Source organism: Mus caroli, unplaced genomic scaffold (assembly GCF_978045245.1).
Source record: "Mus caroli unplaced genomic scaffold, Mus_caroli_1 scaffold_2, whole genome shotgun sequence".
NCBI classification, from domain to species: Eukaryota; Metazoa; Chordata; class Mammalia; order Rodentia; family Muridae; genus Mus; species Mus caroli.
In genome coordinates, this window is record NW_028227257.1 from 164,136,864 (window position 1) to 164,149,680 (window position 12,817).

A 12,817-nucleotide genomic window follows, 5' to 3' on the forward strand; every position below is an offset into this window, starting at 1 on the left:
TTTTTCTTTGAGGACTTCTACCTGTTTGGTTGTGTTTTCCTGTTTTTCTTTAAGGACTTGTAACTCTTTAGCAATGTTCTCCTGTATTTCTTTAAGTGAGTTATTAAAGTCCTTCTTGATGTCCTCTACCATCATCATGAGATATTCTTTTAAATCCGGGTCTAGCTTTTCGGTTGTGTTGGGGTGCCCAGGACTAGATGGGGTGGGAGTGCTGCGTTCTGATGATGGTGAGTGGTCTTGATTTCTGTTAGTAGGATTCTTGCGTTTGCCTTTTGCCATCTGGTAATCTCTGTGGCTGTGCAGAATACACTGGGCGGGGTCCCGGAACCAAGATGTCTGTTGCCGATGCTCAGGCAATGTGCTTCCTCTCCTCTCAGACCCTTTTCCTCTGTCCAGTAGGTGGCCCGATGTCTGGGGCCTGTGCAGAATACACTCGGCGGGGTCCCGGAACCAGGATGTCTGCTGCTGATGCTCAGGCAAAGCGTTCTCAGGCCGGTTGGATCCCTAACCTCTGTGCAGAATCTCGATGAGCAGTATTAAAAACCTTTGTTTGTGTTTAAGGTAAAACCTTGGATTTGGTTTGCTTTTGCATTTACAAAAGAAGTTACATGTGTATACTTTGTAAATTTAAAAGCACTATTATTAAGATTTTCAAGACATAAAGAAAATCTCTAGACATGTCTTTTCATTGTTTTTACATCCTCTTCCTCCCCAAATAAAGCCTATGGGCTCTGAAGACAAAGACAATAGGGAATATATAGTAGTCAACATTTTAAAAGACATATGTATATAAAGCAGAGTTGTCCTGGAGGAACAAATGTAAATAACAATATTGCTTACAGGAGACCAAGGTTGTCACCAGCAGTAGATGAAGGGATAAATATGAACATTTATTTATGTTCCTGTTAAGGCAGAACAAGTGGTACCCTGAAACTCACAGTCCTTTAGGCAAACTATTTTTGGCAGAAAGCATTATCTACTCAGGCATTAGGAATTCCCACAGATTAAGATGAAAATAATATACCATTCTAATTACAAGAAATGAAACACAAAGAAAAAGAGTCTTACAGAGTTAGTTAAATGAATGAAAAACTTGTACATACTACCAAAACTGAAGTGAAATTTAGAAACTAAAGTGTACACACAACACACACTAGAATGAACACTTTAATGTGAACAACACAGATTAAAATACTTAAAAGAATAAATTTATAAAATATTGACAGTAGGGGGTTGAAGAAATGGCTCAGTAGTTAAAAGTACTGGCTGCTATTTCAGGGTACTTGGTCAATATTTAGCATCCACATGATGGCTCACAACCATCTGTAATTCCAATTCTAGAGGACTCTATGCCCTCTTCTGGCTTGCACAGGCAATTCATGGTATCCAAACATGCTGGTAAAATACCCATACACTAATACATACACACACATACACACACACACACACACACACACACAGAGAGAGAGAGAGAGAGAGAGAGAGAGAGAGAGAGAGAGAGATATCAAAGTCATTTTACACAAAACACAGCTATAAATCTAATGAGTTCCTGCTATTCACATTGTGAAATGTATTCCATATGCACAAGGTACCAGCTCACTTGGTTCAGTGAGGTAGAACATCACATACAATGTGGTGGATTTATTAATCAGCGGTATAATAGCTACATGTTGTATTAGAAAAATCACTCTGGGTGTAGGTTATGAAACAGAGGAAAATGTGCAGCTGTCAGGGTAGCCTTGGCCAGAGCTGTTGGGCAATTAGGCTAAACCAGTGGCTAGTACTCTGGGAACCACTGTGATGGTGGTGATAATGGTGATAGAAGAATTAGTTGGTTGAAGAGAAGTGAGAACTAAGAAAATATTTTAGATTTCTTTTTGTTTTTGAAAATATGCAACTTTTTAATAAGACTACTTTAATTCTGAAGTACAACATGAACATGAGTACATGTGACTTATATGGTGAACTTTAAGCACCAGAACTATCAATGACCAAGAATACGTTTGCCCTTGTTGTAGTCTGCTGTCTGATCCCTTTAAGAGCACAACTTCTCAGACTTGATGCATCACTGGAAAACACTGTTGTTTCCCCATGTATCTGGGTTCATTTCTGTGGCTGTGGTTTCTTCATTTCTGAAGCTCAACATCCTCTACCTGAGAGAACATTGAACTGTCATTGTATGCAAGGAAAGTGGACCGAGCAGAGTTGATGAACGTGTTCATGTACCTGCAGGGACAGGATTGCTTACTACAAAGCTAGTGGTGTGGATAATTTAATTACAAACAACAGGAACCACGGATTATTACAGAATGCATTAGATTCTGATCTTCTTCTTCTTTTTTTTTTTTTTTTTTTTTTGGTTTTTCGAGACAGGGTTTCTCTGTGTAGCCCTGGCTGTCCTGGCACTCACTTTGTAGACCAGGCTGGCCTCGAACTCAGAAATCCTCCTGCCTCTGCCTCCAGAGTGCTGGGATTAAAGGCGTGCGCCACCACGCCCGGCTGATTCTGACCTTCTTTAATGCCATCACAGACCGAAGAAGAGCACAGTGAATTATCTACCAATGTACTTGGGAGAATTCTCTCTGCCTCATGTAGTTAACAGGGATAATACTCTGGAGGAAGAAAACTAAAAGGTCTGGACTTTTACACAATTTTGAATATTCATTTCAAGTATCTTTTGAGAAAACTGTGCTTACATGAGTTTGCTCGATAGTCTATGTCAACTTGACACACAAACTAGAGTTATCTGAAAGGAGGGAACCTCAAATGGAAAAATGTCTCCATAAGATGCAGATGTAATTGGGATTGATGGGGGAAGGTGCAGCCCATGGTGAGTGGTGCCATCCCTGGGCTGGTGATCTTGGGTTCTATAAGAAAGCAGGCTAAGCATGCCATGGGGAGTAAGCAGCACCCGTCCATAGTTTTTGTATCAGCCCTGTTTGAATTCCTGTCCTGAGTTCCTTCTTTGATGAACAGTAACAGTGAACTATAGGCCTAATGAGCCCTTTCTCACCCAGCTGTGTTTCATTGCAATGATAGAAACACTGATTAAAACAATGAGAAATACAAGAATGTGAAAGCACAATTATGAACTTATCAATGTGCCTTTTTTTTTTTCTTTTTGGAGCTGTGTCAGATAATTGAAATAGGCGATTCCTATAAACCAGTCTAATTACCTGAGCCAATGTCAAAAATAAGATTACATCTTCTGTATAATACTGAACTTAAAAGTTTAACAACATTGGCTAGTCAGTTGGATTTTTTACAGTTTCACCATGCAACTAAGGTTAGCTTCAAATTCATGATCCTTCTGTTTGCTGGGATTACACATGTACCCCATGCTGACTTTCAAGAAGGTTCCCTTTTTCTTTATTTATCTTAAATTTTATTTAGTGACACTGGAATTTGACTGAAGGTCTCAACTGCTATATCTCTGAGGTCCATTCTTCATCCCAGAATGTTTTCAAAGAGGTATTTCTCAAGATTTTTATGAGTCATCTAACCTCAAATGTATTTTCACAAACCTCTTACTAACCTCTGATATCCCTAGCTGTTCCTAAGGAAGTGCTGTGGCTTGACTAGACTCACTCGATAAGAAAATGTGTGTCATTGTTAATTGTCATTAAAATGTATGCTTTAAAACTTAACAATGGAGGTTTCTAGACAGGTGGCTTGGGGGTTAAAAGCACATACCACTCTTGAAGAAAGCTGGAGATTGGATCCCCACACCCACCCCACACCAAGTAGCTCACTACTCTCTGTAACTGCATCTCCTGAGAGACACGCCCAATGTCCTCTTCTGGTCACTGTGGGCATAGCATACATTTATGTTGTGCCCATACATCCATATAGCTACTCTCATCAAAGAAGGGAAAAGGAAGCTGTTTATCAGGTTTAGGAGTTCTCTGGTGGAATTTTTAGGGTCACTTATATATACTATCATATCATCTGCAAATAGTGATATTTTGATTTCTTCCTTTCCAATATGTTCACAATAGTCACAAATAATATAAAATACCTTGGTATGACTCCAACTAAGGAAGTGAAAGATATCTATGATAAGAACTTGAAGTCTCTGGAGAAAGAAATCAAAGACAATCTCAGAAGATGGAAAGATCTCCCATGCTCATGAATTGGCAGGATCAATATAGTAAAAATGGCTATCTTGCCAAAAAGCAGTCTACAGATTCAATGCTATCCCCATTAAAATTCCAACTCATTTCTTCAACAAATTAGAAAGGGCAATTTGAAAATTCATCTGAAATAACAAAAAACCTATGATAGCAAAAACTCTTCTCAATGATAAAAGAACCTCTGGTGGAATCACCATGCCTGACCTAAAGCTGTAATACAGAGAAATTGTGATAAAAACTGCATGTTAATGGTATATGGACAGACAGGTAGACCAATGGAATAGAATTGAAGACCCAGAAATGAACCCACACACCTATGGTCACTTGATCTTTGACAAGGGAGCTAAAACCATCCAGTGGAAAAAAGACAGCATTTTCAACAGATGGTGATGGCACAAATGGCAGTTAGCATGTAGAGGAATGCGAATTGATGCATTCTTATCTCCTTGTACTAAGGTCAAGTCTAAGTGGATCAAGGAACCAGAGACACTGAAACTTCTAGAAGAGAAAGTGGGGAAAAGCCTTGAAGATATGGGCACAGGGGAAAAATTCCTGAATAGAACAGCAATGCCTTGTGCTGTAAGATCGAGAAACAACAAATGAGACCTCATAAAATTGCAAAGCTTCTGTAAGGCAAAAGACAGTCGGTAAGACAAAAAGGCTACCAACATATTGGGAAAGAATCTTTACCAATCCTAAATCAGATAGGGGACTAATATCCAATATATATGTAAAGAACTCAAGAAGGTGGACTCCAGAAAAATCAACCCCATTAAAAAATGGGGCTCAGAGCTAAACAAGAATTCTCACCTGAGGAATACCAAATGGCTGAGAAGCACCTGAAAAAATGTTCAACATCCTTAATCATCACGAAAATGCAAATCAAAACAACCCTGAGATTTCATCTCACACCAGTCAGAATGGCTAAGATCAAAAATTCAGGTGAGAGCAGATGCTGGCAAGGATGTGGAGAAAGAGGAACATTCCTCCATTGCTGGTGGGGTTGCAAGCTGGTACAACCACTCTGGAAATCAGTCTGGTGGTCTAGAAAATTGGACGCAGTACTACTGGAGAATTCAGCAATACCTCTCCTGGGCATATATCCAGAAGATGTTCCAACTGGTAAGAAGGACACATGCTCTACTATATTCATAGCAACCTTATTTATAATAGCCAGAAGCTGGAAAGAATCCTATTGTCCATCAACAGAGGGATGGATACAGAAAATGTGGTACATTTACACAATGGAGTACTACTCAGCTATTAAAAACAATGAATTTATGAAAATATTAGGCAAATGGATTGACCTGGAGGGCATCATCCTGAGTGAGGTAACCCAATCACAAAAGAACTCACATGATATGTACTCACTGATAAGTGGATATTAGCCCAGAAACTTAGAATACCCAAGATACAATTTGCAAAACAAATGAAACTCAAGAAGAATGAAGACCAAAGTGTTGACACTTTGCCCCTTCTTAGAATTGGGAACAAAACACCCACGGAAGGAGTTACAGAGACAAAGTTTGGAGCAGAGAAGAAAGGATGGACCATCTAGAGACTGCCGCACCTGGGGATCCATCCCATAATCAGCCTCCAAACACAGACACCATTGCATACGACAGCAAGATTTTGCTGAAAGGACCCTGATATAGCTGTCTCTTGTGAGGCTATGCTGGTGCGTGGAAAACACATAAGTGGATGCTCACAGTCAGGTATTGGATGGAACACAGGGCCCCCAACGGAGGAGGTAGAGAAAGTACCCTAGGAGCTAAAGGGATCTACAACCCTACAGGTGGAACAACAATATGAACTAACCAGTACCCCCAGATCTCGTGTCTCTAGCTACACATGTAGCAGAAGATTATCTAATCAGCCATCATTGGCAAGAGAGTCCCCTTGGTCTTGCAAACTTTCTATGACCCAGTACAGGGGAACACCGGGGCTAAGAAGTAGGAGTGAGTGGGTAGGAGAGCTTGAGGGGGAGGGTATGGGTGACTTTTGGGATTGCATTTGAAATGTAAATGAAGAAAATACCCAATACAAAATTGGAAAAAATATAAAATAAAATAAAAGAGAAAGAAACAAAAGAAGGGAAAAGGAACAATTATTAACATTATAAAACTGAGGTGATAATGAAATGATGGTCAATATGAGTCAGGAAAACTGTAAACAGGTCAAAATTGATTTTCCATGTAAAATTGATATTCAGGTTACCATATTTTATACCAGCTCTCAGTATGATATACCAGTTCACTGCAACCAATCTTTCCCACATACCATTATTTTACTATTTAAGATCAAAAGAGGAGCAATGAGCACTTTAATGACAAAAAGAGAAAACAATTAGCAAATGTGCCTTTTATGCATACAAGCTCGAATCCCAGATCTCATGTTCCCTAGCCAGGTAGGTAATGCTCTGAGCTTTCACACACACTGCAGCCCCACATCCCCTCATCCCTACTTCCTGCCTCCAGAGAATGGGTAAGAATAAACTAAAGTAATACATGCAAGTAGTTTATTCTAACGTTTGACACCCATTAAGGATTCCATTTCATCCTCTTAATTTTCTTCATAATCATATTAGATACTATTCTAATTAGGTTATATTGTCACATGTTATGTCAAGTTGGTTCCGGTGATTTACAAAAGAGCATACCTGTACCTCTTCCGGGCATCCACTATCCACCCAGTCCTGCCGATGGCGATCAAATCCACTGGAGCATCTTCAAAGAAGACCCCATTGTAGTCGAAGAGAGGATGTGGACCATGTACAAAGAAGAACCAAAAGAAAAAGAATGGTAAACAGACAAGTCTCAGATCTTTTAGTATAGAACAGCATTAGCTTTCTTCTGATGAACCGAGTACTGGAGACACAGTGTACCAGCTATAGGGTGACATCACTCATTCCTGCTTCCACAGTCAGCATCATATAACAATGCATTACTCTCCTGAGGCTAAACACACTACATAATGCTGACATAGCTCCATGCCAAATAAAGAAATCACATTTATATAATGTTGGTTTTCTTTCCCTCATTTTCCTAGTTCACCACTAAATTCAAAGCATACAAATTATTTGTAGTCACCATTTAAAAAGATTCCTTGTTCTCTCATTTATATATTCCCATTTCATAAACGCTCGATTGTCTAGTAAACTCAGGGGATTCAACATCTCTTCAAACAACTTCCAGGGGATAATCTTCAAACAAGAGGTCCTCAGTCTTCCTAATGCTGTGACCCTTTAATACAATTCTGTATGCTGTGACAACCCCCAACCAAACATCATTTTTGTTGCTACTTTATAACTGTAAGTTTGCCTCTGTTATGAATCATGATGTAAATATATGATATGCAAGATATCTTGTGTATGACCACGTGAAAGGGTCATTAGTCCCCCAAAGCAGTCACAATCCACAAGTTAAGAACAACTGCTTTTTTAAACCCTGGAATAACTTTCATGCTAGAAGTGTGACCTTAACTCTTGGGCTGTACAGGATAGACCACACTGGCAACATGACTTATTTTGGACATCAGAGTTTATTCTAGGATAGATTCCTTGTTTACTCTGAATAGGTTGACTTCTAGAGACCTGGAACCTGAGTTACAAAGAAGGTTATTGTCAGGCATATTCTATCCCTGTAGGACTGATCCTCAATGAGAACCCTAGACCTCGAAGCACTATGAACTCTTGGTTGACAATATCTTGTTGCCAAAAGAGGACAGCTGGAAGCTAGTGCCTCCTCTCACAGGTCCATTGAGCTATATTCTATGAATCTTATCCCAATCCCTCTTTTAATTAATTTCCCCCATATAATAATGGCAACTTTGAGCATAACAGCTTTTCTGAGTCATATGAGTACCTCAGTGAGCTTGAGTGGGCATTTGGGGGGATTTTCAGTTATGTATGATTAGATTGTGCCAAAAGGTCTGACTAGGCAAGAACTGGGTCAAAAGATCTTGGTCACAGTCTTTCCTTTAACTGGAATGCCTTTTCTCTCTATTTTATCTATCCTTTACATCACATTTATCTTCCTGATCTGGCAGTTTCAACCCAGAGCCTGCCCTGACAGTTTTGTAAATGTTGTGACCAGTTTTATATTTTTTGCATGTATGTGCAATATATATGTGATATACACCCATATGTGCTTGTGGGAGCCTGGGAACACAGGAGCCAGTGGAGGATATCAAATGTCCTCTTCTATCACTCCGTGTCTTATTCCCTTTAAACAAAGTTTTGCACTGAACCTGTAACTAGTTTGGTGGCCATTAAACCTCAGTAAACTCCAACTAGTGTTACAGGTGCATGTGTGACTACACCCAGCACTTGTCAAGATTTTAGAAGATTTGAACACAGACCCTTAAGATTGGGTAGCAAATGTTCTTACCCACCATGTCTTCTATACAGCCCCATTTACTCATAATAGTTAAATTTGATTGAGTTAATTTTAAATTTAGAATGTTGTATAGATTACAGTTAATATATCTAACTTATAGTATCTTTTTTGATAGAAATTCAAATTAGTTTTGACAGTCAATTGGTAATAATAATAATATTTAGACTTCTCCTTAACTTTAATAATTGAATATATATTTATACTTAAGAATATGGTGGTATTTTTCTCCTGTGCTTATATGTTTGAGACTTTTCCCCACTTTCTCCTCTATAAGTTTTAGTGTCTCTGGTTTTATGTGGAGTTCTTTGATCCACTTGAACTTGAGCTTTGTACAAGGAGATAAGAATGGATTAACTCGATCTTGGCTCCGGGACTCCGCCGAACTTAGTCTACAGGTTAGAGTGAGGACCACAGAGGCAGACAGCTTCTGGGACAGGCGGGAGCCACAGAGCCGCTGAGGCAGCACCCTTTGGGGCCGCAGACATCCGGCACCCTCCAAGTCGGAGGACAGTGACCTGCCCTGCAGGGAGCGCCATCTTGGCTCCGGGACTCTGCCGAGCTTAGTCTCTACAGGTCAGAGTGGGGACCACGGGGGCAGACGGCTTCTGGGACAGGCGGGAGCCACAGAGCTGCTGAGGCAGCACCCTTTAGGGGCCGCAGACATCCGGCACCCACCCAGTCGGAGGACAGTGACCTGCCCTGCAGGGAGCGCCATCTTGGCTCCGGGACTCCGCCGAACTTAGTCTGTACAGGTCAGAGTGAGGACCACAGAGGCAGACAGCTTCTGGGACAGGCGGGAGCCACAGAACCGCTGAGGCAGCACCCTTTTGGGGCCGCAGACATCCGACACCCTCCCAGCCGGAGAACAGTGACCTGCCCTGCAGGGAGCGCCATCTTGGCTCCGGGACTCTGCCGAACTTACTCTGTACAGGTCTGCTGACAGAGGATACTCAGAATCCCCAGAAGAACAACCTCTGAACAGAGACAACTATAACAACTCCAGAGATTACCAGATGGCGAGAGGTAAAGGTAAGAATCTTACTAACAGAAACCAAGACCACTCACCATCATCAGGACCCAGCACTCCCACTTCGCCCAGTCCAGGGCACCCCAACACACCTGAAAAACTAGACCTGGATTTAAAAGCATATCTCATGATGATGGTAGAGGACATCAAGAAGGACTTTAAAGAACTACAGGAGAACATGGCTAAAGAGTTACAAGTCCTTAAAGAAAAACAGGAAAACACAACCAAACTGGTAGAAGTCCTTAAAGAGAAACAGGAAAACACATCCAATCAGATGATGGAAATGAACAAAACCATACTAGACCTAAAAAGGGAAGTAGACACAATAAAGAAAACCCAAAATGAGGCAACACTGGAGATAGAAACCCTAGGAAAGAAATCTGGAACCATAGATGCAAGCATCAGCAACAGAATACAAGAGATGGAAGAGAGAATCTCAGGTGCAGAAGATTCCATAGAGAACATGGGCACAACAATCAAGGAAAATGGAAAATGCAAAAAGATCCTAACTCAAAACATCCAGGAAATACAGGACACAATGAGAAGACCAAACCTACGGATAATAGGAGTGGATGAGAATGAAGATTTTCAACTCAAAGGACCAGCAAACATCTTCAACAAAATTATAGAAGAAAACTTCCCAAATCTAAAGAAAGAGATGCCCATGAACATACAAGAAGCCTACAGAACTCCAAATAGGCTGGACCAGAAAAGAAATACCTCCCGACACATAATAATCAGAACAACAAATGCACTAAATAAAGATAGAATACTAAAAGCAGTAAGAGAAAAAGGCCAAGTAACATATAAAGGCAAGCCTATCAGAATTACACCAGATTTTTCACCAGAGACTATGAAAGCTAGAAGATCCTGGACAGATGTTATACAGACACTAAAAGAACACAAATTCCAGCCCAAGCTACTATACCCAGCCAAACTCTCAATTAACATAGATGGAGAAACCAAAGTATTCCACGACAAAGCCAAATTCACACATTATCTCTCCACGAATCCAGCCCTTCAAAGGATAATAACAGAAAAAAACCAATACAAGGACAGGAACCACGCCCTAGAAACAACAAGAAGGTAATCCCTCAACAAACCTAAAAGAAGACAGCCACAAGAACAGAATGCCAACTTTAACAACAAAAATAACAGGAAACAACAATTACTTTTCCTTAATATCTCTTAATATCAATGGACTCAACTCCCCGATAAAAAGACATAGACTAACAAACTGGCTACACAAACAAGACCCAACATTTTGCTGCTTACAAGAAACTCATCTCAGAGAAAAAGATAGACACTACCTCAGAATGAAAGGCTGGAAAACAATTTTCCAAGCAAATGGTCTGAAGAAACAAGCTGGAGTAGCCATTCTAATATCAGATAAGATTGACTTCCAACCCAAAGACATCAAAAAAGACAGGGAGGGGCACTTCATACTCATCAAAGGTAAAATCCTCCAAGAGGAACTATCAATCCTGAATATATATGCTCCAAATACAAAGGCAGCCTCATTCATTAAAGAAACATTAGTAAATCTCAAAGCACACATTGCACCTCATACAATAATAGTGGGAGACTTCAACACACCACTTTCACCAATGGACAGATCATGGAAACAGAAACTAAACAGGGACACAGTGAAACTAACAGAAGTTATGGATCAAATGGATCTGGCAGATATCTACAGAACATTTTACCCTAAAACAAAAGGATACACCTTCTTCTCAGCACCTCATGGTACCTTCTCCAAAATTGACCACGTAATTGGGCACAAAACAGGACTCAACAGATACAAAAACATTGAAATTGTCCCATGCATCCTATCAGATCACCATGGACTAAGGCTGATCTTCAATAACAAAATAAATAATAGAAAGCCAACCTTCACGTGGAAACTGAACAACACTCTTCTCAATGGTACCTTGGTCAAGGAAGGAATAAAGAAAGAAATTAAGGACTTTTTAAAGTTCAATGAAAATGAAGCCACAACATACCCAAACTTATGGGACGCAATGAAAGCATTTCTAAGAGGAAAACTCATAGCTCTGAGTGCCTCCAAAAGGAAACTAGAAAGAGCACACATTAGCAGCTTGACAACACACCTAAAAGCACTAGAACAAAAGGAAGCAAATTCACCCAAGAGGAGTAGACGGCAGGAAATAATCAAACTCAGGGGTGAAATCAACCAAGTGGAAACAAGAAAAACTATTCAAAGAATCAACCAATCAAGGAGATGGTTCTTTGAGAAAATCAACAAGATAGATAAACCCGTAGCCAGACTCACTAGAGGGCACAGGGAAAGCATCCTAATTAACAAAATCAGAAATGAAAAAGGAGACATAACAACAGATCCTGAAGACATCCAAAACACCATCAGATCGTTCTACCAAAGGCTATACTCAACAAAACTGGAGAACCTGGATGAAATGGAGAAGTTCCTAGACAGATACCAGGTACCAAAGTTGAATCAAGATCAGGTTAATGATCTAAACAGCCCTATATCCCCCAAAGAAATAGAAGCAGTCATTAATAGTCTCCCAACCAAAAAAAGCCCAGGACCAGATGGGTTTAGTGCAGAGTTCTATCAGACCTTCAAAGAAGATCTAATCCCAGTTCTTCACAAACTATTCCACAAAATAGAAACAGAAGGTACTCTACCCAACTTATTCTATGAAGCCACAATTACTCTGATACCTAAACCACAAAAAGACCCAACAAAGATAGAAAACTTCAGACCAATATCCCTTATGAATATTGATGCAAAAATCCTCAATAAAATTCTTGCTAACCGAATCCAAGAACACATCAAAACAATCATCCATCCTGACCAAGTAGGTTTCATCCCAGGGATGCAGGGATGGTTCAATATACGGAAATCCATCAACGTAATCCAGTATATAAACAAACTCAAAGACAAAAACCACATGGTCATCTCGTTAGATGCGGAAAAAGCATTTGACAAGATCCAACACCCATTCATGATAAAAGTCTTGGAAAGTTCAGGAATTCAAGGCCCATACCTAAACATGATAAAAGCAATCTACAGCAAACCAGTAGCCAACATCAAAGTAAATGGTCAGAAGCTTGAAGCAATCCCTCTAAAATCAGGGACTAGACAAGGCTGTCCACTTTCTCCATACCTATTCAACATTGTACTTGAAGTCCTAGCCAGAGCAATTCGACAACAAAAGGAGATCAAAGGGATACAAATTGGAAAAGATGAAGTCAAAATATCACTTTTTGCAGATGAT

At 40.1% G+C, this 12,817-nt stretch overlaps 1 protein-coding gene across 4 annotated transcripts in view; it reads right to left on the bottom strand.

Moving 5' to 3' along the window:
- Positions 1–12,817, bottom strand: part of Plxdc2 (plexin domain containing 2) — a 395,182-nt gene that overhangs the window by 49,718 nt on the left and 332,647 nt on the right. For 3 of the 4 annotated variants that reach the window (XM_029470933.2, XM_021154114.2, XM_085835170.1), the window contains one exon: positions 6,793–6,859. In XM_029470933.2, the coding sequence (XP_029326793.1) occupies positions 6,793–6,859 (67 nt within the window). The remainder of the gene's footprint in view (positions 1–6,792; positions 6,860–12,817) is intronic. The other variant, XM_021154117.3, reaches the window with a different exon arrangement.